Source organism: Callionymus lyra, chromosome 7, assembly GCF_982586985.1.
Source record: "Callionymus lyra chromosome 7, fCalLyr1.hap1.1, whole genome shotgun sequence".
In the NCBI taxonomy this organism is placed as follows: Eukaryota; Metazoa; Chordata; class Actinopteri; order Syngnathiformes; family Callionymidae; genus Callionymus; species Callionymus lyra.
In genome coordinates, this window is record NC_141824.1 from 29,691,473 (window position 1) to 29,717,350 (window position 25,878).

General features: G+C 39.5%; 1 protein-coding gene across 3 annotated transcripts in view; it reads left to right on the top strand.

Moving 5' to 3' along the window:
• The window catches only part of cadm1b (cell adhesion molecule 1b), a 169,514-nt gene that overhangs the window by 100,024 nt on the left and 43,612 nt on the right, over nucleotides 1-25,878 (top strand). For 2 of the 3 annotated variants that reach the window (XM_087796490.1, XM_087796492.1), the window contains exons 2-3: nucleotides 11,650-11,670; nucleotides 20,355-20,501. In XM_087796490.1, coding sequence (XP_087652616.1) covers nucleotides 11,650-11,670; nucleotides 20,355-20,501 — 168 coding nt within the window. The remainder of the gene's footprint in view (nucleotides 1-11,649; nucleotides 11,671-20,354; nucleotides 20,502-25,878) is intronic. The other variant, XM_087796491.1, reaches the window with a different exon arrangement.

Genomic DNA, 25,878 nt, shown 5'->3' on the forward strand with positions numbered 1-25,878 from the left:
TTTCTGGCTAATATTAACGGGCATAGTTCAAAAGTCCAGGAACTTCATTGGTTATGATACTCTTGCCCAAGTCAACCTTTAATTCCAAATCAGAATTGGGGGTTCATGGATGTGATAAAGGAGGACATGTAAAGGTGACTAGAGAGGTTGCTTAGGCAACAACTTCGCTACACAACACATAAGATACAACGACTTGCAATACGATTTAATGGCACCTCAATTGATTTTGAAAACTGTAAAAATAAATAAAAATGACTGATTGTCATTTATTTTGCCTCGCAACATAATGTAAATCGAGTAACTCTGCATCACCATGGCGAAGTCTTTTTTTCTTACTGCTGCTCTCTGTAAAACTAATTTCATTTCTGCGGGCGACAAACCAGCTGCTAATGTTAAATATTCATGCAGGTCTGGTCTAAATGATGTGGCTATTGGCGCACAGTTAGAGCACTCTGTGGAAGGAGGCAAATGCCAAGCTGTAAATAAATGGAATTAGTGAAGCCATTTATCTCATCTCGTACTTGTACACTTACCACAGTTGGGTACTGGAGAAGCATTTGGTTTATGATCTGCACAACATGTAGGTGGTACAGTAGATACAGTATGTAGGTGTGAAGTTGTCATGTATTTTGGGGAGCAGTGGCTTGTGGAGACTAACAATGTTTTTCCTTTTTTTTTGTTTTACTATGTGACATTGTGTTTCATGAACTATATCAAAGATATTGATGTGCCGGCCTCCCTTCATGTCTCATGAGATCAATATGGCGTCTGCCTCTGCTGCAGTTAAGGTTTGATTCACTCTCACTGTGACTTCTTTCATTGCGGAAAAGGTTTTCCCATTATAGGTCATCCTGCCATGATATCAGTAAGCACAGTGAGGGAAAGGGCAAATATAATAGAAGTTACTGGGTTGAGTATCCATTTAGATGAACTCGAATCGAGAGCGTAATGTCCGCTGTGCATCATTTGGATGGAATGGGGAATGTTAAATGGCCTCACATTGACAGACACACTTTACCAGTATTCATTTTTATCTCACATGCTCTCCACTTACACTCGCACACACTTTTTCTCCTGCGGTCTCTGACTAATGAGCCCTAGGGCTGGAGATGGTTCCATCAAGGAACTTCCTTTTCGTTCCCCGTCTAACGGACAAACACACACACGCTCCTCTGGAGCACGTGCTTGATTGATAGCAGTGATTTGACTGAGAAGAGGGAAATGGGAAATTGAAAAATGGTGGAAGCAGATTGGAAAAATTGTGCTGATTATAAACTGGAGAAAAACAAAAGGCCTCCCTTCTGCCTCTTCTCTTAGCGCCGAGGGAGCAGGTGTGTTTCTGACAGGTGCCTGATTGAGGCGCACAAAAGACATTACAACTGCAAACAAATGGACGTGTTTATCGTCCCCGGATGCAGTTAACACTTTGGACTGATAGATGTGATTATGATCCGCGGCACCGAGCGAACGAGGCCCAGGTGTTAGTGAGAGTGCTGCTGTGAGGCAAGCGTGTTATTGTTGTGGTAATGATCATAATCCATCTGTACAATTAATGGTATGTCATCAGTCGGGTCATCAGCCCGAGGGATGTTTTTAATAGGTCTCATATTTTTATAATGGAGAGGCTTTGCTTGAAGCCGGTTCAGATGAGGTCACGTCGTTTAATCACGATTTGAAAACATGGTATGTTCATACATGGAGATATTGGTATCATCTACTTCATGTAACATTAGAAGAATGACTTATCTCAGTTCAAACTTACCTCACCAGGTGACCTAGATTCCCATTGTTGTTTGTACAGCCACAGTGGTCGTGCTTTATACAGGATCAAAGGGGGTAAACTATTATTATTATAATTTATTTTTCTTCATGAAAAATAGAGGTTTATTTTTATTGATGAAATCATTTACTTGACTTGTATATTTGCAAATGAAAATCAATATTCCATGTAAGGTTTATTTGAAAACTGATTCCAATTTGTGCTTTAAAAGCTCCACACACGGGGGATGAGAAATAAATGAACCACCAGACTGAAGTTTGTATTGAGTGATTTAATTGTGGCCAAAGTAAGCTCGAAATTCCCTTTCTTTGTACCCTTGCCACCATTAACTTCTCTCCCTAATGCCTGTATTTGTACGTACTGAAACAAATGATTTAGGAGCCTCATGTCAAATGCCTGCTTGAAGACCTCTGCCAATCAGCTCAATTTTACTCTTAATATTATGTATTGAGTCAATACAATTGTATATTGTTTATATTATTGTTACTCTTGTAATCATAATTGTTGTTTATTACTCTCATTGTGTAGATTATGAGAAAATCTTGCTTTCTGTTCTTGAAACTTATTCTGAACACAAGCTGCAGCTCCATCTCGCCAGAGAGTGAAAATCAGAAACATGATTATGATGATGACTCAAAGTTGCTATTGTGTGTCTTGACACCTTCAGCAGGTAACTCATTACTTCAGCTTTGTTTTTGTCATGCAAATGTGATTGATAAAGGTATTTGTCAGAAAGTGCTCTCATGAGCCAGAAATGTATCAGTTCAATTAATATCGTACCTTTCTGCTTCAGACGTTTTAAAGCCCAGTAATAATCAGAACATGTTTTCGTCTCTGATTTACCAAACAACACCAATTACGTGGCTGCCATCTCCAATTATTTTGGTCTTTCATGTTGGTGCACTCATGATTGAGAATGAAAAACAAAAGCACTTTTGATACAGGGGCATGAATTAGTCGCTACCTCTTGGTGGAGATGCTTTGTGCATTCCATAAATGAGGGAGCGTCTTTGGCTGATGCCCTGGTGCTTTAATATTCTCTGAGAGCTTCCAGACAGTGAGTGGTCCAGCGGCAGATGTCTCTTGACCCTGCTGGAGCCCCACTTACCCCTCCGACCACCTCCTATCCACAGTGCAGGCTGTGCCCACGACAAGTCTGTCAGGAGCTCAGCTAATGTCCTAATTACCTCAGTGAGACACACACACACACATGGACTGAGGTACCTCCAGGGCTTCAGTGTTGACATGATCTGATCTCTGTGCAGAGCTCATCGCAGCCCATGTAAAATTAGTGCTTAATTTAAAAACACACGTCAATGTTTTATGCATCATTTTGTTTGACATTTGATGTATTTTCTCTTTTAACACATTTTTTTTTATTGCATCAAAACATTTTCCTGTAACTCTTGCCCTCGTAGTATATCAAATGTTACTCAAACTAGATAATAAAATTCACTTGGGTACATTATTACATTAAATTATCATTTTTATTCTTTTTTAAATATTTGCTTGAAGATTGAAGCTACTATGATCTATTTTGACTATTCCCAGGTATGTCATCTCAACACATTCTTTATTTATTTTTTACTCTCACAGGATTATTGTCTTTCTCTATGATGTGTCACTTCTGGCGTGCACACAGTCTGGGTCAGGGGCTGTCAAAAACTAATTTGCTATCTAAATGTAATTTCTGTACACCGTCAGTGTGACCTTTCGATTCCAAAATGAATGCAAAGTCTCATTTCTTGATCTTTCAGGTCTTTTAGATTATTTTCCTTGTCCTAATTTGTCATTTGTTAACTTGGCTTTTTTAGATCTTGATTTCAGTCTCTTGTGTCATAGTGGCTAAACTGAACGAATGCAAGTTTGTATTAAAAAAGAAAAAAAAGAAAAGACAATTTGATCTGATTTTCGAGCTTGTTCAATTGGGAGAGGCTCAGTATAGAACCGTTGCTTCTATATATTCAGGACAGATGGGATGGTTCAGGAAATCAAATCAATGCATGTCGTCTCATTTGTACAGGATTTACTCTTTCACACTGTCGCCTCTCGGCATTCTCTCTGGGTGAGAAACGGCACTCTGGGTGAGGTACTTCAGCTTTCTCTTTCTACCAATTGCAGAAACCCTCCCTGCCGACACTTTTGAGGCTTTGATTTAAAACATTCTGCATTCATTTTGATCCGGGCAGGTCTGCCTCATGAATCAGAGCATCTTTTTCTCTCCTGTGGTAACAAATGGATTCCTCCTGCACCACCTTCTTTTAAAAAAGAAACTGAAGGCTAAAAAGAGGCTTTGCTGTGCCTGCCTCAGAGGAGAGAATCACTGAAGATGCAGAGTCACCCAAAAATAGACAATGTGACTTAGATTTAATGTGTCACTTTGCCAGAGGTTAAGCTTTGCTGCAGCTTAAAGAATATCTTCCTGCTGAATGGTCGGGGTGTGGAGCACATGTAGCACTCGAGTCCACACTCAGTCAGCTGGTCTTGTTAGCAAAACAGAGTGGATGATTGTGGCTACTAGAAAAGGAAATCGGTGCAACTCCCAGGGAAAGCCGGTTGGTTGGTGATTTATAGACCTGCGAAGTCACAGCATTTATCACTATCACACTTAATATTCTGTGGCTAGAAAACTCTTTTTTTTACCAGGCAGTTTGCACTAGAGAGTAGAAAAATGTTTTTCGTGATATTAGTCAACGTGTGCTTCTAAATGCCCTGACACGCTCACATCAAAAATGACCTTGTTCAGGAGGCGGAGTAGACATTAGCAGCGATCAGCCGAATACAAGTTCTCTGGTGATAGAGTTGTTTTTAGTTCACATTCTCTACTTTAGAAAATAATAGTATAAACAGTCGGCGAGTGGTCAGGGCATGATCTTGTTGAATGTTGAAGGAATTTGATTTTGGAGGAGGAGAACGGCAGGAGTGGTAAAGGGCTGAGATAGAGGGCAAAGCTCTTAGAGCTTGTTCCCTTTTTGCTTCTTCTCTCACCTCAAGCCATGACTCATGACTCTATAGCACGATAGAGAGGAAAGTGGAGATTGGTTTACTTAAGGTTTACCGAAAAAAACATTGGAGCTATATACGGAGTATTCCTCCTTTTATTTCCGGGTATACACGTTCCATATCCCCACGACACAACAAAAACTTTGTGTTTTCTGATTTACCTCTGATAGGTTGCATTATTCTTAAGTTGTTGATAATATTTCAGTAAAACAGGAGTTTGGTTATCATCACTAAAGAATAAACCATTAACCAAATCGAGAAAAAAAACACCTGATAATTTCTCTTAATATGCTTGATGGGTTACTATATCCCTTTGTTCAAAATAAGTTCATTTTTTAAACAACAATATGAGTTGAAATTGATTTAAGCTTTATAAAAGGGTAAGAGTTCTCAAATGGCTGCCCAATGATTTCACAATGATATGAAAAAATGTTTGATGTGGATGAAAGAGAATTAATTATACTCCGGTTTTGTGTAGAAGTAGAATTCATGTATAAAACTACAGAGAAAAGCTATGCCAAATTTATCCTTCAATAATGCACGAGACAGCACATAGTTTCTATTTATTTTCTCTACTAATCAACTAAAAGATCTTTAATGGTCGTGGCAAAATTGATTTAAAAAAGGATCATCTCAGTCGTAAAAATGAAACACTGAATGTGGTGAATCTTAACAAGCGAAATATCTTCACAATACGAGAAATCTTCATTCATTCATTTTCTACAGCTGATCCAACAAAAACAGGAGGTAACTAACTAAACTATCCAACAAAATGAGGTATAGACATGAGGAGCTCAGGGGAGATTACAGGGACTAGGCAGGGCAAGGAAGCTGCAAGTCAAGAGACGAGGGCAGTATATAAATGTAGCAGGAGTACCAGGTGCAAACGCTTAGGAAAACAATGACAGACAGAGATTGTGCAAACACGCGCAATGGAACCCCTTCAACAAAGTGAAACGTTAAAAAAGTATGTGAATGAAACAAAAAACAAAATCAGCTGATAGAATTGTGTTACAAATTTCAAAGGTTGACTAACATAAACGTTTGTTTAGACTCTTATTGTTCAGTCCATGATTTGGTCTTAATATTTTGTTCAGGGTGGATATTATTATTAGCTTTTTTAATTCTTTATTATTCTGTATCAAACAGCCAGAACACTTTTATAAGACAACCATAGCTCGCCACTGAGTGAACACGCTGTTTTTTGCCCCTCACAACACAATTGTCTAATGTATTATCTTGTGTGTTCTGAGTGACAGTCCCTGGTCATGTAAACCGCTGAGAATACACAGCATGTTTGGTTTGCAATGATGGCAAAATGTCGACAATTTAGCCTCATAATAATGAGAAACTTCTTTTATCGCTGTTTATGTGGAGCATGGAGCACATCAATCATTACTCCACTTTTAAGTACAAATGTTCTCTCTGCCGGTGTGAGTATTCTTTTTCATCTCGTCAGATGAGATGCTGAAAATATGATTTACTCTTTGTGGCGAACCCAATATTCACTTTCATGCATTTATGCAATTAAAAATCTTTATTTAGTATTATGGTTTTTTTTTAACAGCTTTGTAGAGAGACAAAATGTGTCATTTAATGCACAAGTGGATTTCTATAATAGGGTCACAACCACAGATTGTTTTTAACCAAACAAGCACAATTTCCCTCCAGAACCCCAGACAGATAGTGTGAATCCAGCATAAAAATGTATTTTATAAATACAGTACCTTGACTGAACTTTATTGGCCAATATGGCGATATTAGCAACAGTGTTGGGCAAGTTACATAAATGTTACTTTCATCTTAGAGTGAAGGGTTGTACTACATAGTTTGGTCTTGTATTGTAAGCCACTAATTTAGTATTACTTTCACAAAAGAAAATTAAAATATCGATTTCATTTAGTTTTTTGTTGCTTATTATTGCACAAGAGGTAATGTTGCATTACATAATTACTGAGGTAATCAACATTATAGTGTTTATGACTCCTGGCACAATACGTACAATAAATATGGACAGAAACTCTAACAATAGAAATCTATCTTTAAATCAATAGTGCCAGAGCTTATTATTATTGCTTTATATTGTGACCTCCACCCTGACGTGCTATGAGAAGATAAGTTTGTCTTACTTTGATTACTTATTTATTTAACAATCCATGTTCACCACAGATCTAAAACAGTCGCAGAAGTACCGTATCCTTCGCGGAAATGTTGCAGTCACTGAAAATGGCAACACAATATATTTCAGGTTGTTATTTAAAATTCTGCAACAGCTGTATTGACAGTGCTTTTCTAGTGAATCTACAAAGAAAAATGACGACAAAGTTGTGCGGTCTGCAGACTTCCATTAGATGTTGGTTATTATCATATTTTTTTCGCCTGAGCTGTTCTTCAATTATTTCAAATGATTTGAAATGCATGTTGCTGAGAAAAATACTGGGTACAATATCACCTCGCCTCACTTTTGTGAAGCCTTGAATTACAGAGTTACAACAAAAACACTTGTCCAACAATAATTCTAAGGGCATAATTATTTTCTAAATTGCTTATGATGAATCTAATTGAGGTGGAAGGTGGAATTATTGTTGCTATGATACGTATTTTTATTTTATTATTTACCAAAAAACTGCAGTGAGCATTGTAAAAAATAAAATAAAAAGTTTGTACACAAGACAATGTTTGATCAGTTTTCTGTGAAATTCATGACCTTTTAAGTCACCCATGTTTATTTGGTCTACTCTGCATGAGTTTTTATCTCCAGCAGATTCGCTTCAAGAGAAAAAAGTGTAAAGCCCACCTCTGATCCCTCTAATTAAATGAAAACACAGTGGGCTACACAAGCAGAAGGCATCATTACACACATGCACTAAAACAGACACAGGCAAATGTAACCAACATAAATATCTATAGGGGACCAATAAGTTGCAGCATCAAACTCAGCTGTGTCCTCGTACATGATTACACAGTGGGCTTCAGCATGCATGCTGCAGATCACACGCATGAAAAAGAAAGGCAATGTTTTACCTGGATATAAGAACAGTTGTTTGAAAGGCAGTGTGGGTCTACCAAGAAGAAATGTTGCCTCATTATCGTTCTCCCACTGCTTCTACTGGTGGTGGAGAAAAGAGGGGTGCCATGACCCACACTGTCACTCATGCTTTGCTTTAGCTACTAAGAAATATTGTGAACTCTTATAGATCCAGATGTATAGTTATTTGCATCACTGATACACTGGTGTGACTGATATATGGTGAAATACGTTTTTTTTTCTTAACCATTTTAACAACATCGAGTTTTTAAAACTCAAACGCCTGCTTGTGTTGCTGTAAGCTGTGAACTACTGTAATTTCCACCGTGGGAGTGTTGCGGCGATACATTGCTGCTGCTAAAACAACAGGTTGGGCTACTGTATGTAGACGTTTTGATCTACTGAGGAATGTTTGGAAGACCTCCCTAGCTTCCAGAAATACATATCAATATGAGAATTAGAATTCTTAATTAATTCTTTATTAATGGCATTATAGAATAATCGAATAAACATGAATACAATTTACAACTTGACTACTAATATAGTGCAATTACAATTAGGAGAAGTGTATACGTTTAAAACATATGCTCACCTTGACCCAGAGACAACACAAGGGGTACCACAAAAAGATTTGCTTTTTGGCCACCAGGTCACCAAGCAGTTGGGCTGATATCACGGGTGTCTTGTGACAAGGTGCAGTTTCGTAATTGGCAGTAGAATAATTATCACCTTATATGGATAATTTAGTTTTTTGTGGGGGATTGTGGGGGGCAGGTGCAGTGGCAACATATGCCACGCTTTGCCTAGGTATTTTACTTAAACCAATAAAAAGTTGTATTTTACTAGTTGTAGTGAGGTTGAAAATACTAGTTTTTTAGACTTTCAGATGCATTACGATGTGGATGTCAACACTCTTTTCAAGGGCAGCAAACTTTATTTGGGATTCTGATTGAAGTGGGTGAGCCTTAGGGCTTGGTTGAATTTGGTTCCATAATTATTGAAGTGGGAAAGTAAAGGAGTCAAATACACATGCCAGTGAAGCAGAGGAGTATTGTGGGTGTGGGAGAACACGTGATAATAGAACAACTCAGTCATACAATAGAGTCTCTCAAAACAAAACAAAAGGGTTGTGCGTCAGGCACCATCACTGGAATGACAGTGGGTTTTTGAAAATGGAGCAGTGGAGAAGGTTATGACTCAGGATACAGATGGTGATCACGAGCACGTTTGTATGAAGCAGGTCCATCTCCTCTTAGCGGTCAAACCACAATCAAGGACAAATACACTGTTGTGCTTCAGTTTCCAGTGTTCCTCATGGAGAGTAATTGGAGTAATCCAACTCTTGTGGAGTTTGTCATCACACATGCATCCTCAGGACTGTTCAAAAGAGGATGAGATTTGAATTAAAAGCAGAAGCAGAGACAAGGACAAACACTGCTTAGAAGGACGAACGGTCTGCCTGCTCTCATCCGGAGTGATTGACAGATTGGTTCAACTGCTGCACTCTCACGAATGCCATCACACACATTTCTCCAGAAATCTGTCTATCAGCACTGTCTAAGCAGAGCGACAGCCATGACATCTAATCACAGGCGAGCTGGCAACTCATAACTTCTGCCTAATGTGCTGCAGGTACAGAGGAGAGACGAGAACGCCAGACACACTACCTCACTATTTATAGCGTCTTCAGAGGCCACCAGCAGGAAGTGGATCATACCGAGGGTTAAGGGAAGGTGTCACCATACTATATCACAAGTGTCTCCGTGCAGATTTAGGTCTGCGGTGACAAGATTAAATGCTGAGATGTCCTGGTTTCATCGTTATAAATTTTCCTGGGCTGCCGCCATGACAGAATAGCCTTAAACCAGCTGAGATATTGTACACATGCAGGATAATGAGCCATTTACATAATGCAGCTACAGCATTTTAATTACCTGGCAATTAAAACAGCTCAAAGGCCTCATTATGGGCTGTCCTGTGGGCTGGATAGGCCGGGATACATGCTGTGTGCCCATTCAAGCTTAAGTCGAACACCCCCACTGTCTGCTAACTAGGTTTGCACTTTCTATACGTGATAAATCTTTGAGGGGATCTGTCAATAAAAAGGTGAACTTACCCCGCGGTTTAAATAATATATTTAATCATCTGAATCTCAACTAGTCTTTTGACATGGTTCATTACAGGAGATTTATATCAGCTGTACATTGGACCAGACCAAACTTTTGTTAGAGTCTCACTCTCATTGTTGTGGCTTGAAGACAATCATCCATCACAGTGAGGCGGTTTACAAGTGATTAAAACCTGAAGATTCAAGTGATGATGATTAACGACTTTTATTACTGATGTGGGTTGTGTCATATCTGCTGGATTCTTAATGATCAAATATCTTTCCAAGCTGGCTCCAGAGATTTAAATCGACTAACTTGATCCAGGAAAGAACAGAGTGTAGGTATTGGGCTACATGTAAAAAATGTTATCTCTCTTTTCTGCAATGAAGGTCTTAACTAGTGGGTACCACCTGTTATCAAGGCTGTTATTGACATGTTGATGCAATGAAGGCTGAACAGAAACCTTACTCTAGCTAGTTAAAGGCACCATGCGACGAAGCAAAGTGGCAAGTGCACCACGACTTTAAGGTAGCTATATTTAAGATAATAAAAAATCTGCCATAAGTGAAGGAGTATATTTTGTTTACAGATGGAAGGGTGGAGATTCATGCATTCACTTTCTGCTTGTCCATGTTGATTCTCATTCATCCAGATCATGGTTATTGTAAATGTTCTGTAGAGAGGGACTTTTCACTTCTCATTTAAGAGGCTGCTAGACACCACTTTTTCTGTGGTCTCAGTCTCTGCAATCTATGGTTCTCTCAGTGTCTTAAGGGAAACAATATCATTGTACAATGCCGTTAAGGCTTGCTTGATGTATTAATTAGCAAACTAAATATGAGGATGCAAGATAAAATCAGAAAGAACATTGAATTATGAGTGTTAAAATCCAAGTGACCTTTGCTTGGAATAGTATTCTTATCAAATGTGTAGTTATGTTGGTGAATCTGATCCAATAACATTAAAAGTGAAGCCCTATTGTGTCTTTGCGTCCTGTGTGATTTGTCCCTGGCACTTTGTCAGTCCTCTGGGATTTGCTGACACATTACAAATACACAAAGAAGTATAACAAGGACACATCTCACACCTTTCACCCTTATTACGCGAGCAATGACAACTGAGACAAGCAGTCGCTTGCACAAGTATTGCAGCTCATAAGGCTCAAAGCCAAACCACATAAGAAGTCCACGTGTGAGAAAGAGCGATAATGTATGTGGGAGTGTAGATATGAACGTGGGGGAGGTGTGTGTGTGTGTGTGTGTGTGCATGGTTGTTTTTGAATAGCAGACAATGAATGATGGACGCTTTCCCTAGGGTGTAGGCCCTGAGCACTGCTGCAGGGACTTGGGAACATGCCAGTCTCCCATGCCCCATGAGATGCCAGTTTTGGTGGGCATCGTTCCGAAAGGGTGCTCTCTTCTCCAGGATACACCACGGCTCCCGGGGGGATTGTCTCCAGGCAGTGGCTGCACAGACGCAGGGTTGGCTGGGCCAAGGGACATTGGAGAGAAAAATAAAATGTTCCTACATATTAATACAAAGCGATGCCTTAATGCTGATAAACGTGTTTCTCTTAACTGTAAATAATTTGAGATTGAAGTTAATTGATTGTAACACTGTTTTGAAATGATGAATAATTGTGGAATACGGTTTCTGGCTGAAAATCTGCTCACAAAATGCCTGTTTTCTTTTCCCCCCCCTCTCCGGTGCCTTCGCCTGCGCTTCAACAGGAGCTGCTGAAATCGTGACAGGTACCGTTTCCTTTTTGCTTCCTGCTGTTCATTTGGATGTGCTTCCCTCTCTCTGTCTGTGTCTGTTGATTGGCTGTCCGTCCCAGTCCGTCCATCTGTGCATGTTTACCTGTATGCTTGTTTATAAGGCTCCAGTATGCCTTTAAGGGAGGAGGAGGAGAGTGACACAGATGGAGCGCTTTCATTTTTAATTCAATGAATCCGCTGCAGGGATGGACTAGTTTAATTTGTTAATACTTTTAATGGGTCCTTGGACAGCAAGCCTTAGATTGGTTTTTAATTGGCTAATATTTAAAGATTATACATACAATGTTGATCTATAATGTATGTGCTCAATATTCTGGAAAAAAAAATAATTCAAGGGTAAGTAAAGAAAATGTCACAATTTACAATCCCTCAAAATGTTCCTTTAGCAAATTAATAAGTAATTACATAAATTGCCTATTATTAATTTAGTTTGTCCTTTATATTGTTCATGTGGTTTGGTCAGAACTTGTAAAATGTTTTAGATATTTTCTTTATCTGAATGCTTCGTGGACACCTGATAAGACTAAAGGGATGCTGGGCGTTTTCAACTGTGTATTCTTCTCTTCTCTAGTATTTAATTTTTGTTAGGGTAAAGGTTTCTCTAAGAGTTCAAATACAAAAAATTCACATCAACGAATACAACTTTCGCCTTTGACTTAATTGTACACATATTTTCACTTGGATTTAATCTGCAATGCTATTGCTCATATTAGTTATGCAAAAACATATATAAAAAAGCAACAATATAAGTATTATTTTAGGGTGAAAGGCAATTTTCTGCTAGTTCTTTTGTTGTTTGCATAAGATAAAGGCTCTTGTTTTGTCAGTTTCAGGTTTTATTGTTTTTATTGACTATTATTGTTATTAATTTAACTTGGAACTAAAAAATGTAATTGAATAAATAAAAATGAAATAGGTTCAATATATGTTTACTGACGTCCCCAAAAAGTGTCTTAAAGGGACAGTTCACCCTCAAACTTCACTCTTTTTCTACTCACAGTTATGTCGACTAAGGGTTCCGTTTTAAAGTTAAAGGGAAAAATGTATCAAAGACACACTTAAAAACATCAAAATACCTTAATGTTAAATCTTCTTGTCAAGGCTTCAATACAAGATGGTAATTACAGACGAGCAGCACGGAGGTTTTGGATGTAAAAACATCCATTAAAAAATGTGTGTCTTTTTGGAGGAGGATGACGATGGAGTGCACTGAGCATCATTTTCTTCCTACCAATGGTAACACGCTTTTGCCTATAAGTCTAAAAAGGAACTGATTACTCAGAAAATTTTCCGAAGCCTAAGTTGACATGAGGGTGGGTAGAAAAGTTTGAATTAATTTGGGTGAACTAATCCTTCGATGTTTAATTGTCTGATTCCATGCACAAAAGATGCTACTTTTAAGTTTAAGATGTGAGGCCCCGTCATATCTGAAAATAAATCAAATGTATTCATAGATGCCATCTCGAACAACAGTCCGGCAACTAATAGTAGCTACTATGCTGTCCAAATAAAATGAACATGTATCTATAGAGAAGGCTGGATCCTTTGTTCCATCAAGACAAAGAGCCAATCATTTTCGAGAGAGCAGTATCCGATGAATGGATTTCATAACATTAGAACAGAGAGTTGTGATATGAAATATTAATACGACTTACATCTGGAACAACTAAAAGAGTCACAAATGTATGATATATTATTTTTCATCTCGGCAGAGGGTGACACAGAATATCTAAAGAAACGGCACATTTTAAGGCTTTTAATATTTGATAGCTTTTTGGATGAATGGCGGTGCCCTCATTAGAACCTGGGAGTGAATTCTTTTTACCAGTGAACATTGTTAAAACGATGTTTCATCATAAGAATCAGAGTTTAATGACTGAGCTGGATAAAGTCTCACAGTGTCGTCTGAGAAGGAGAGACTAAAACTCTTATTGGTAATTACAGTCTGGAGTCGGCTTGTTTCTTGAAAGGACACGAGTGCTGCAGTCAGACAGCAAACTCCCGGGAGAGAGAGACAGAGGCTGGCTATCCTGCTCTAGCTGCCGTTTGATGTGAAAACAAGGGAGACGAGTTCAAAGAGAGAAACCACTTGATTCATAAGGTGCCGCCTCTGAACTTTTGATGGAGCAGACAGCCCGATAAAACATCCTGATTTCGTCAACTTTTTGGAAGGGAAAAAAATTGGCCAGGGTTAGCACTGTTTTGCAATCTGAGTACGGCTGATGAGCCGAACCTCCATGCCAGGCACTTGATGCCAGATTGTACATCCCCTCTGAGATTGCACAGACTTCTGAAGGTCTGTATTTCCCTCTGACTGTTTCGTTCAGTATGTGGTGATGCAGGAACAGGAGAGCAGCCATGTGTAGAGACACAGGCACTTTACTCTTCCAGACAGCTGCTGGAATCAGTGTGAATTTATCAGCCAGTCATCTGTGCCGTGCCTCAGCCCACTCCCCGTCCACCCCCACCCACCACCCACCACCCAGAATTAATGACTGCCTTTCCTCATTTGCACCCAATCACCACCAGGATAGGGAGGCAATTGAAAAATGTTTACTCCAATTGAGAAAATCCTCCATGTCTCACAAAGTGTCCGGTTTTCACTTTGATGGGATGGCTAATCATAGTGATGTTATTTATGTGTGTTTTGAATCGGAGATGGGAGAGAAACCAAACATCGCTGGAGGCTGCTTAACCTTATGGAGAGTTTATCTCAGCTATTGCTCCGCGTCTCGCAAAATAACCTCGCTTTGAAGCAGCACATTGTTGCTGTTATGACAGATTTTAGTTTGTGGAAAAAGGAAATCAAATAGACATCAAAACGCCGTCTTTGCCTCGTCTACTGCAGCCTGTTCGAAAAGATATTTAGGGGCCAATATATTTACCAAATAGCCACGACTTGTGTTGCCAACTTCTCAGCTGCAAACAAGCTTTGACTATAATTATTCAGTTGTGAGCCTGGCCTCATGATGTCTCCAGTCAAATATATTTTTCTTTAACCCTTGTGTTGTCTTAGGGTCAAGGTGACCTGAAAGCCCCCCCCACACGCCCACCTCCCCTTCAGGAGACAATATTTCTTGTGACTTTCTAGACTCTTTTTACCTGCAATGAACTCATCATGACATTCTACCATCAAAAGTTGAACAACATTACCTCCCTTTGTCCCGAGCCAGAGTCCCGTGACTGAAACGGGAAAGAAATATGTGGCTCGTCGCTTCCGACACTTACGTGGAGCGTCCCTCCACGGGGGGTTAATTTCTTATTGCTTGCCGCGTTCACAGAGTTCATTATGAATCACGCTAGTCTGACTGTCTATTCACATTAGCGCTATCGGAAAATACAGGTGTTTTTCTTCCTTCTACTTTGTAAGTGTCAGAATGAAATAGAGGCCTGTGACAACTCAGGCATGCAAATGTGCTTTTGATGTTTTCCTGGTGCTTTGTCGGATGCGGTTGTTCCGTCACCGGTGTCTGAGGCTTTTTAGATGCATACAGGGGTTCCTTCTTTTTTTCCTTCTCGCCCGTGTGAGATAAACATAGCACAAGGTGACTTTTAAGACCCTCCCATTCGCTCTTTGAAGGAAACAAAGCCATTTTTATGTGTGGCGTGAGGTGTAAGTTACAGTGACAAGGTCCACAGCCTATCTTTGTTGCTGTGTGCGAAGGGGAGACTCTCAACACTGACAGTGTGTTTACTCCGCGCGCACACACTGGTCACATGGAAGCTCAGATTCAAGCTATGATAAAGCTTAAACAGTAAACAAGCCCAGCTCAGCTTGTCATGCTTTTTCTCTGTTCTTTCCATGTTGAACTCTCCTCCCTTCCCTCCCTTCCCTCCCTCCACTCCTTCCCCCCCGGTGCCCATATCTACTACCGGCCACTTCCTTACACCCTTTTTTGTCTCTCTTTGTGTTCGTCTATCCTCCTTACTTTCGTGGGCAGCAGAGCTTACAGCCCATCTGGCTCTGACTCACAGGTCCCACTCGGTGCTGGGGGAGATCAATAACGACAAACACTGCACATGGCTGTGATATTAAACGGATTAGATGAGGCTGCTAGCAGACGTATCCATAACCCATTTGTATTTTACAATTTGCCTGTAAAGACGAACAGTGCATGTTGCTATAAATATTGTCATCAGCAAGCTGTTTAGAAGAAAGAGGTGACACTTGTTTTCATCATCGAGGACAAACTATTGTCTGGACGTCCATTATTGTTATGAAAGATACATATCATTATTTAATTTAATTTCACTCAATCCCTAACATATAACCAGAAAAAATGATATACTGTATATATATATGTAATCAATTGAAATATGATCCTTTATAGGCACATGTGTATACATCTGTAAATGACCTAGAAACTGCTAGATCTGATTACATCAGAAAACTGGTAGCAGCAACTGGACTTCCGCTTCCGGTGAGCCTTTGATCGGCTGCTTGAAACGTGAGCTCCTGCAATAATTGCGTTTAACGACTACTTGTCCGGATATTATGCTCATATCACTTAAGATATGTCTCAAGCATCTCGGATCTATGATCGTGATGCTCTTCTCAACATCAGAGAGTCGATGGAGGACTTCACTCGCGACCGTTACCAACGTCCGGTGAACGTGTTTCCGGCTCCGCTTCTCATCGACTCGGACTCTGTGGAATATCGTTTGATCTCTCGAGTACCGGGCGATTTCCACAAGGGATCGAGTCGGGCTGGAGTTCAGGTCAGGATGAGACGTGCAGTTGCGATCGCTCGGAACAACTCTGACGTCATCGAACGTCATCGGTGTTTGATCGACATCCCTCTCACTGTGTGTGACGACACATCAGCGCTGCCGTCTGTCCAGACCTCAACGAAAGGTGGTAAGATTTTTTCATTTCCTCTCTTTAATTCGACTTTTACAACCGAGTTGAACTTCAGTGACAGCTGGTACCCACGTGACCGCTGTTCGCTTCAAAAGATCCCGCTCTGCGCGCCTGTCAGTGACGCGGCGTCGTCAGTGACGTCATCGGTGCTGAATGTGGGACTTCTTAATGTTCGCTCCATTACTAATAAATCCTTTATTCTTAATGATCTTTTCACAAGAGTTAATTTAGATTTATTATGTCTTTCTGAGACTTGGCAGAGAGAGGAAGAGTTTATTCATCTGAACGAACTCTGTCCAGTAGGGAGCGCTGTCCTGGGGAAGCCTCGCCTCTCTGGTCGTGGAGGAGGTCTTGCTACTGTTTTTAGGGAGAGTTGTTCTTGCAAAGTGATTCAGACACAGGAATTCACTTCTTTTGAGTCTCAGATGATCTTGGTTGGTTCTACAAGACCTTTCTATTGTGTGTCAATCTACCGTCCGCCTGGTCCTGCGGCGATGTTCTTGAAAGACTTTAGTGACTTCTTATCTTCCATTATTCAGATGGAATCTGTTCTTATTCTTGGAGACTTTAATCTTCATGTTGATGACGTCACATCTTGTTCTGCTAAAGAACTTTTAACTTTAACTGAAGCCTTTAATTTTGAGCAACATGTTTCTGAACCCACTCATCAAAAAGGCCACATTTTAGACTTAGTTTTTACTCTTGGCCTGAACATTTCTAATGTATCTGTACATGATGTCCATCTGAGTGATCATTCTCTTGTCTTGTTCAACCTGGACTTCATCCCTGAACCTAAGCCTTTGAAAGTTAGGTCTCAGAGGCGTGTCATCTCAGCCGATACTGCAGACAGTTTTTCTGCTATGTTTGACCGTCTTTCCTTTGATGACTGTCCAGATGTGGACAGTTTGATTCACTGTTTTACTGATCATTGTGTTGAAATACTAGATCAAGTGGCACCTGTTAAATCGAACTTGAAAATTCAGAAAAAACGGTGCCCTTGGACAAATGAAGATCTCCTGAGTCTGAAGAGACTTTGTCGAAAGACTGAGCGTCTCTGGAAGTCTACTAAACTTGAGGTGCACAGACTTCACCTCAGGGATCTGTTGACTTCTTACAATGAGATGGTAGAAACTGCTAGATCTGATTACATCAGAAAACTGGTAGCAGCAAATAGGAAAAACCCCAAAGTTTTGTTTGACACGATTAATTCTCTCGTGTCTCCTGCTCCTCAAATCACGCCGGTCTTCTGTGAAGCTGACAGCAATGCATTGTTGAGATTTTTCATTGACAAAATTAAATTGATCAAAGAGAAAATCTCTCCCCCTTTGTTGGGAACCCCTACTGTCTCTGAGCCCATCTCCTCCTCTTGGTCATCCTTCTCTGCTGTATCTTTGGGTGATGTTTCAGCACTAGTGAACAAGATGAAACCCTCCTCTTGCTCAGATGACGTCCTTCCTTGTAGGCTTTTTATCAAAGTATTTGATGTAATTGGCCCCTGGGTTACCAATATGGTGAACCTCTCCCTTTCCACAGGGGTTTTTCCCAATGCATTTAAACATGCCATTGTGGAGCCTCTGCTCAAAAAACCAGGCTTAGACCCAACTGACCTCAGTAATTTCAGGCCTATTTCTAAGCTCCCTTTCTTGTCCAAGATCTTGGAGAAGGTGGTGTCCGAGCAGCTGTCTTTGTTCTTGGATCAGAGCGACATCCATGAGAAGTTTCAGTCTGGCTTCCGTAAACATCACTCTACGGAGACAGCTTTACTGAAAGTGTCCAGTGACATCATGATGTCGGCTGACTCTGGTAAATTCACTGTTCTGGTTCTCTTGGATCTGTCGTCAGCCTTTGACACAGTTGATCACCAGATCCTGCTGAGAAGACTAAGGGATGAAGTGGGACTGTCTGGGTCTGTGTTAGAATGGTTCTCATCTTACCTTTCTGGGCGCAGTTTTAGTGTATCTGCCAATCAAATGAGGTCTGAATCGGCAGATCTGTTGTGTGGAGTCCCTCAAGGTTCTGTTCTGGGTCCTTTATTGTTTTTGCTGTACATGATTCCCCTCGGTAAAATCATTCAGAGATTTCCAGAAGTTTCTTATCACATTTTTGCTGATGACATCCAGCTCTACTGCTCTTTTGACCCAACTGAGCCCCAAAGGCTGAACAGCTTAGTCAATTGTTTGCTAGAAATCAAACAATGGCTGAGTGAAAACACTTTACAGCTTAATGTGGACAAAACTGAAACTCTGGTGATTGCTCCTGATGATACGATTCCAGGGTTGAGTCAGTACTTGGGTGACTTAGGTCAGTCTGTCAAACTGAGGCCTGAGAAACCTGGGTGTTGTATTTGATAAAGACATGTCTCTTGTTCAACACTGTAGAAAACTGACCAGAAACTGTTTCCTTCAACTGAGAAAAATCTCTAAACTTAGGAAAATGCTGTCACAACATGATCTGGAGCTTGTAATCCATGCGTTTGTTTCTTCTCGTCTGGACTATTGTAACAGTTTGTTTTCATGTCTTAACAAGAAGGAGCTGTCTCGCCTGCAGTTGATTCAGAACTCTGCAGCGAGAATTCTGACCCGCTCTAGTAGAAGAACTCACATTTCTCCGGTCCTTAAAACTCTTCACTGGCTTCCAGTTTCTTTCAGGATCAACTTTAAAATTCTGGTTCTTACTTTCAGAGCTATTCATGGTCAGGCTCCTCCTTACATCACTGATCTGATCCAGCCTTACACCCCAGCTCGGGCTCTGAGGTCTGTGGATCAGAATCTACTTATGGTTCCACGCACACGGCTCAGGACCAGAGGAGAGAAATCTTTTCAGGCTGTTGCTCCTAAGCTTTGGAACAATCTTCCTCTCTCTTTGCGCTTGATGGAGTCTACTGACTCCTTTAAGAAACATCTTAAGACGTTTCTATTTGTTCAGGCTTTTCCTTGAATTTCTCGAACTCCTGTGTTGTTCTCGGTGTTGTCTTGATCTTTGAAGTATGTACTGTTTTGAGTATTGTTTTGATTGTTAAAGCGCTTTGTGACCCTGGTCTCGAAAAGCGCTATATAAATATATATTACTTACTTACTTACTTACTTACCTGTGGAGTGACTGGAGCTAGCACGGTTAGCTTTTAGCTAAGCTAGCAAGTTTATCACCCAAAGACACAAAACAGTTAACACAGTTTCTACGATGCATTACCACATTGTTTAATAAGGCTTTACTGACACCTTCTAGCTACTAAAGTTATCAAATAAATCACATCCAATTTGATTCCTTTGAGGGTTTGAGTGATGCCATCTGCATTTTGGAATGTTAATTAAAGAAATGGTGTGTTTGTAATGGCCAGATAGTTTTTTTTGTAAACTTTGCATTCAAAAAGTTGCCATTTTAAAAAAGATAAAATTTTCTTATGAAATCAAATAGATGAAGGGCACAATGTTCAGTAATAAAAGCATATACATAGTAATGCTTAATAAAAAACAATAAAAATGTACTTTGAAACAATCATTATGTATTTCATAACACTTCACTTAAGAGTCAAATTAATTTTTAATATATTTTGACACGTTACAATGAATAGATACATTTCTTAAAATGACTCAATACAAAAATGTAATCTGGACTTTGAGGGCAGTTTATTTATATTGATTAATTGATGCAGATTTCTATTCTCTATTATAATATTTGTCCTATCCAAAAGTCCCATGTTTTCATGTGTGTCAGTCCTGCTCTCAGGAAACATCCTCATAGTTAATTTTGAAAATGGCTATCATTTCTTGACTTCAATATTTCTCCTGTCTTGCAGTTGAAGGTCAGAATTTGGAGACGGACAACGTGTCGGTGATCGAGGGTGAAATGGCCACCATCAGCTGCAGAGTGAAGGACAACGATGACTCGGTCATCCAGCTTCTTAACCCTAACAGGCAGACCATCTACTTCAGAGATGTCCGACGTGAGTCAACATTATTAAGAGAAGAAAGTCAAACGTCTTGATCAATCAAACAAATCCATTATCTGAGTGATCATCCTTTTAAATGAAGACCTGCAGACTCACAACCTCTTCTGTTTGCTTTGGCATCTTCCTCTTAAATCTTCTTCTTTCACATGACAAGTGTCACTCACACCGATCCCCCTCATGATTTGCCATTTTAAATCTTTACTGAAAACTTCCCAGACACTGCTACCTTTCATGTGCTGACTCATCATGTCTCACTTCTCCTCCACAAAACATCTGGAAAGGTGTCCCGTTTTTTTCTTGGTGCTTGTCCGCCATTCAGTGCTGTTTTTCGCCCTGTTCCTCTACGGAAAACTCAGTCTTGAAAGATAAATGTGAGTTTGCTCATGCTTCAAAGGTTAACCATCCTACCAGTTCCATTCTACAACTGGATGATAGTACAAGGGGGTTCATCCTTAAAATCTCCCTGGTGCTAAAACTATGGATGCACGGAAAATTGGCCACAGAAACACATTTAACACCAAAAATGTTCAGCCGACACACAATGACAAGTCCTGGCTATTTGAGCTTCAAGCGACATTCACTTCACAACAGTTAATCTTAATAGAGAAAGCTTCTTGTCTTGATGTCTCCTCTAAGCATCCGTTACAGCATGATGCAGTCTCATTCTTTGAATTATAGTGCTACGCCTATGAGCATAGTGATGGTGCCAGAGTCAAAATGAAACTTTTGGACTGTCAACTGAGATATTCCCAAATTCTGCGGGTCATCGCGACTGTGTTTGATCTGCATTGTTAAGATCATGATTTTGATGTGGGAATGAAGGAGCAAAAAGAGGAGCACAATGTAAGAGGAGCACAAAGCCCAGAAAATAACAGCGCTTTTTATAATCAATTATTTTTGTGGCCTTCAGAGAAAATCTTAGTTTTGTTAATTAGTCGGTCAGGCGAACTAAGCAATATAGCCAATGTGAAAAATAATAACGCCAATGCTCAATACTAAAGGATAGTTTAATTTCAATTTCAATAGTTAAAGATGCTTCGATTATGCTATCCTTTACACATTTAATTAAATAAACCAATATGACATGTACGTCATGTGACGTGATAACATATGTAGCTATATGAGTGAGTGGTCTGAGCAGTGATGTTTGAAGACATCTGTGAATTTAAGAAAGAGCAGGTTGATAATCTGTTATTTTTTATGCTGACAGATGTTAGCCAACCAATATTATTTTCTCTGATAAGTGGTTTTCATGGAGAATGTTTGGGTCTGAGCAAAAAAAAAACATCAAACTGAGGATTATAGTTTATAAAAAACAAATATACCCTTACTTTCCTTTCCGATTAAAAATCCCATTTATTTAGGGAAAGTAAAGAATTGTTTTGCACATCATTTTATGTTAATCAAAGCTTGAATGGCTTTTTGGTCCAAATAAATGAAGATTGAGGTATTCATTATTTTGGGCTGCATCCCTGTTACAGAGCTGCCAAGTGTCACACTTTGAATGTGCAATTTGACCTATTCCCACTCTAAACATCACTCCTGACATTTCTCACACTTAAATTGACCCATTCAATTCGCTTGATTTATTTCTATAGTCCTTTTTGCAGAAGTAACATAAGGCTGGTCCAGGAGTCCTATCTTAACATCGTAACTACACACAACACAGAGACATCGAGTCATCCTAACCTAACAACAATTTAACTAAACAGTGCCGACATCGTACGACAGTCTCTAGTTCAGGTAGCTCAAGTCGTGAGGTTCACTTTATTCGAGATGCATCCAAATTCTTGCTTCTTTCGGGTAGTTTCTCCAAACGCCATTCAGAGATAGAAAATAAACTCTTTTTAGATTTGCCCCAGTTTCAGGTTATTTAAAATGGGTAAAAGTAAAAAATATTATTTTAGCTGTTTATATGTCATTGTCAAAGATGACAGGTCTATGATGCTATAAATTAAAAAATTATCCTCAGTTAAGATCAACGACTACCATAGATCTCATCATAAAGATGTAGACTACAAGAAATTCTTTAAGAATTTCTTCTTAGGGAATCAATAAAGTGTCTATCTATCTTTCTCCTAATACATCCTAACATTAAATGCAGACTTTTAGAGAAATTAATAATATAATTTGGTTATTCAATATTATGAGATTGTCAACGATGGCTTACGATGTTATAGCTGTCATGGAGGTGAAGACATCTCTTATTAATCGTATAAATCGAAAAAACGCATTCATGACACTCAAATCTTACTCTTGTGATAATCAGTAACTTAGCCCTTCTACAATTAAGAACGTGAGTGTTAATCAATTCAGATTTTAAACTGTAGTCGGGTACATTCTATTGATGATAGGCAATTTCCTATATTATTTGGGGCAGAACCACAATCTTAAGAAAGCTCATTTCAGCTTCTGTACTTGTACATACTTGCGTTCCTCCATTCCATCCATTAATAAAGTTGATGGGTCCAACAGAAGGTTTGTATTTTTAAGAAAACTGTTTCTCGCTTTTCTCAAACAACAATATTTAAAGTTTCTATTTCAGAGTTTCCTTTAACACCAGATTTGTTGATTCTCACAACAGGAGCTGCTGTATCTTCCTCTCCAAGTTGTTTGCTTTTGTTAGTTTCATATTTCAGAACATCCTGTACCAAAAGTGCTCTCACTGTGTTTGACATTTACACAGAGGCATCAGATATCGCTAAAAGATCAGCTTCTGAGCCGCCGTTCAGGGTTAGACCTTGTGAGCAAACGTGATTCCATCTGTCCTTGACTTCTTGGCACTTCAGCACAAGTCATTAGGCTGAGAACGCAGCAAGATTAATATGAGATAATTCACTGTGCTTCCATAATGGGAATACTTTTGTGTCCTTGTCACTGTTCGATTTTACGATAATCTCTTAGATTAGGATATTGAACATTATGATTATGCATGAGCATATGGGCTGCTTCTACTTCCAAACCCAGTTTTTAACTTGTTTGTATCTTGAATGTGAGCCAAAAGTCAAGGTGAACCAGAAAAACCTATTATTTCAGTGGATATTGCAGAGCAGCTGTGATTTGACGAGCTCAGGTAGCGAGACGCGTGTTCAGATTTCTCACTGGGAGAGCCTGAGAGCACAAATCTGGCATATTTGCACAATCAGATGCAAGGTACATTGCAAAAGGAAGCAGCGAAAATATGTTTGTGAGCTTAAATCTGTTCCTATAAGTCAAAAGGTTGAAGGTCAAAGGAAGGAAAAAAGCACAAATACCACCTGAGTTAATAATAACTAATTCAACTAATTAGCTCAGTAATGTTAACAACAAAAAAAATCTTCCCCGGGGATTTTTCCTCATCTCTCTTGTTCTTCTATTTGTAAATGTCATCACTTTGCTTTGTTACCGCCAATTGTGATGGATAAATCTTTTTGTTTATTTGCAATTAGACCTGAATCCAACGGGCAACTAAAGGGCCCTGCGCGCAGCTACTTCGGCATATTTGCCTTCTGTTGGACGGATAGAAAGTGAACCCCATGATGAAGCTATTCTAGGCTCGGTTCCTTACGGATTGCTGCATGAGCCGAGACCCCCCTCAGTCAGAGGCTTTGTTAGCTGTCAACAGGACGGCTCTACACAGTGCCGGATCTTTGTGTACATAGAGGTAAACAGCAGCAACATAGAAACACGCAGGAGTGACAAAAACAGCTCCAGCTGAAGTGACAGCGACAGAAACAGCAAACAAATAAGACCCAATACGTTCTCCATTGAAATTTTGCCAAAAAGGCTGGATTTTTTTTCTCAAATTCTTCCTCAGTAACTCAGTCAACAGGAGTTCCTGGATGCTCTGTGTGTTGTCAAGCCGAATGTCACAGGCCATAATAAATATGAGGATTATTGAAAATTTAATACGACAAGCGATCAAAGGGGGCAGTAGTCAGGATGGCTATCCAGCTTCTAAGCATCTCTATTTTTCTATGAGGCACTTCACAGTGAAAAACCTCTGAAGTTGAGAGGGGGATCAAGTCGGTACATGAAATTCTAATTTAGGATGAACTACAAAAAGTTATTTTCATCTAAGCGGAGAAACCCAGGATAAGGATTCATGGGAATACGATGAATACTCAATAGATAAATAGATAAATCTTCACTTTCACTTGACTCAATGTAAAAACTTTTTTTTTAATATATGTTTAAAGGGAAACTAGTAGGTTGGTTTAAGTGTGTCTTAAATAGATCTTGGAACTCTATTGTACTCATCAGTATGTTTCTGTTTGTACAAAACTCTCTTTTCATTTAACTATTCACATTAGAAAATGTGCTTAAGTCCCGCCCACTGAAAACACCACTTTTCTGGAGATTAGTTACCTCTTGCTTGCTGAGATTTAAGACGGGGAAATAACTTTATAAAGTAAGAACTTCAAAACATTGTCATGAGGGACTTGTGTATCTTAGAGGGTAAAACATTTGAAACATGTGAGTGTTTTAGAAAAAGGTAATACTGTATAAGTCTCCAAGATACTGCAAGTCACTCACTCGTTAGCTATCCTTTATAACGTTCTCTCCTGAAATCTCGGTGAACGAGAGGTTACTAGAGCAAATTCCATAATGAAGTAATAACAGGCGTCAGTACTCCTCCAGCCAGCTGAAATCACGCCTGTTTTGTTTATACAACAATCCGATGTAGGTGAAGACCTCTGAGATTAATAACACATGGTGACAAACCTTGGTGAGTGACGAATCACAGCAGTGGGTGTGGTTATGCTAAACAAGATTGTATCTCCAGAAAAAAGGTTTTTAATGGGCGAGGCTTAAGCACATTTTCTTGAATTAACACTTAGTAAACTCATGCTTCAAACTTGTTTTGCAGGCACTATCTGTGTCTTTTTCTCTCTCTCTTAGGGAGTGATGCAGCCTTGAGTTTAACTGTTTGTATAATCTTTATTGTATGCTTTCAGTAACCTTCCTTTCTATTGAAATAATCCTTCAGGAGCAATCGTACTGGGAAGACTGTGTAACCCATGAGTTTGTTGAATTTATTCTTGGTTTGGTCTGTGGTGGTGTGTTTTTGTTGCATTTATTTTACTTTGACAGACTAAACATTTTAGAAGTCACCTTCAACTGTCCAATCTTGTCGCCTGCACCAGTGGGAGTCAAGATATAGTATGAGATTTCTAACCCTAATATTTCAAGATAGAAAGTTAATAACTAAATTTTTGATGTGTGTTGCTGTCACATAGATTTAGAGATTTTAACTCACTTGAAAGTGAAGGACCAAACCCCCCACCCCACCCCAACCACAGGTGCCGCGGCTTCAAACTGCATCGTTGTTTCTCTTTTAGCTGAGATCTTCCAGAGAGCCCTCGAATTATATTGGGAGGCAGAGTTTTCA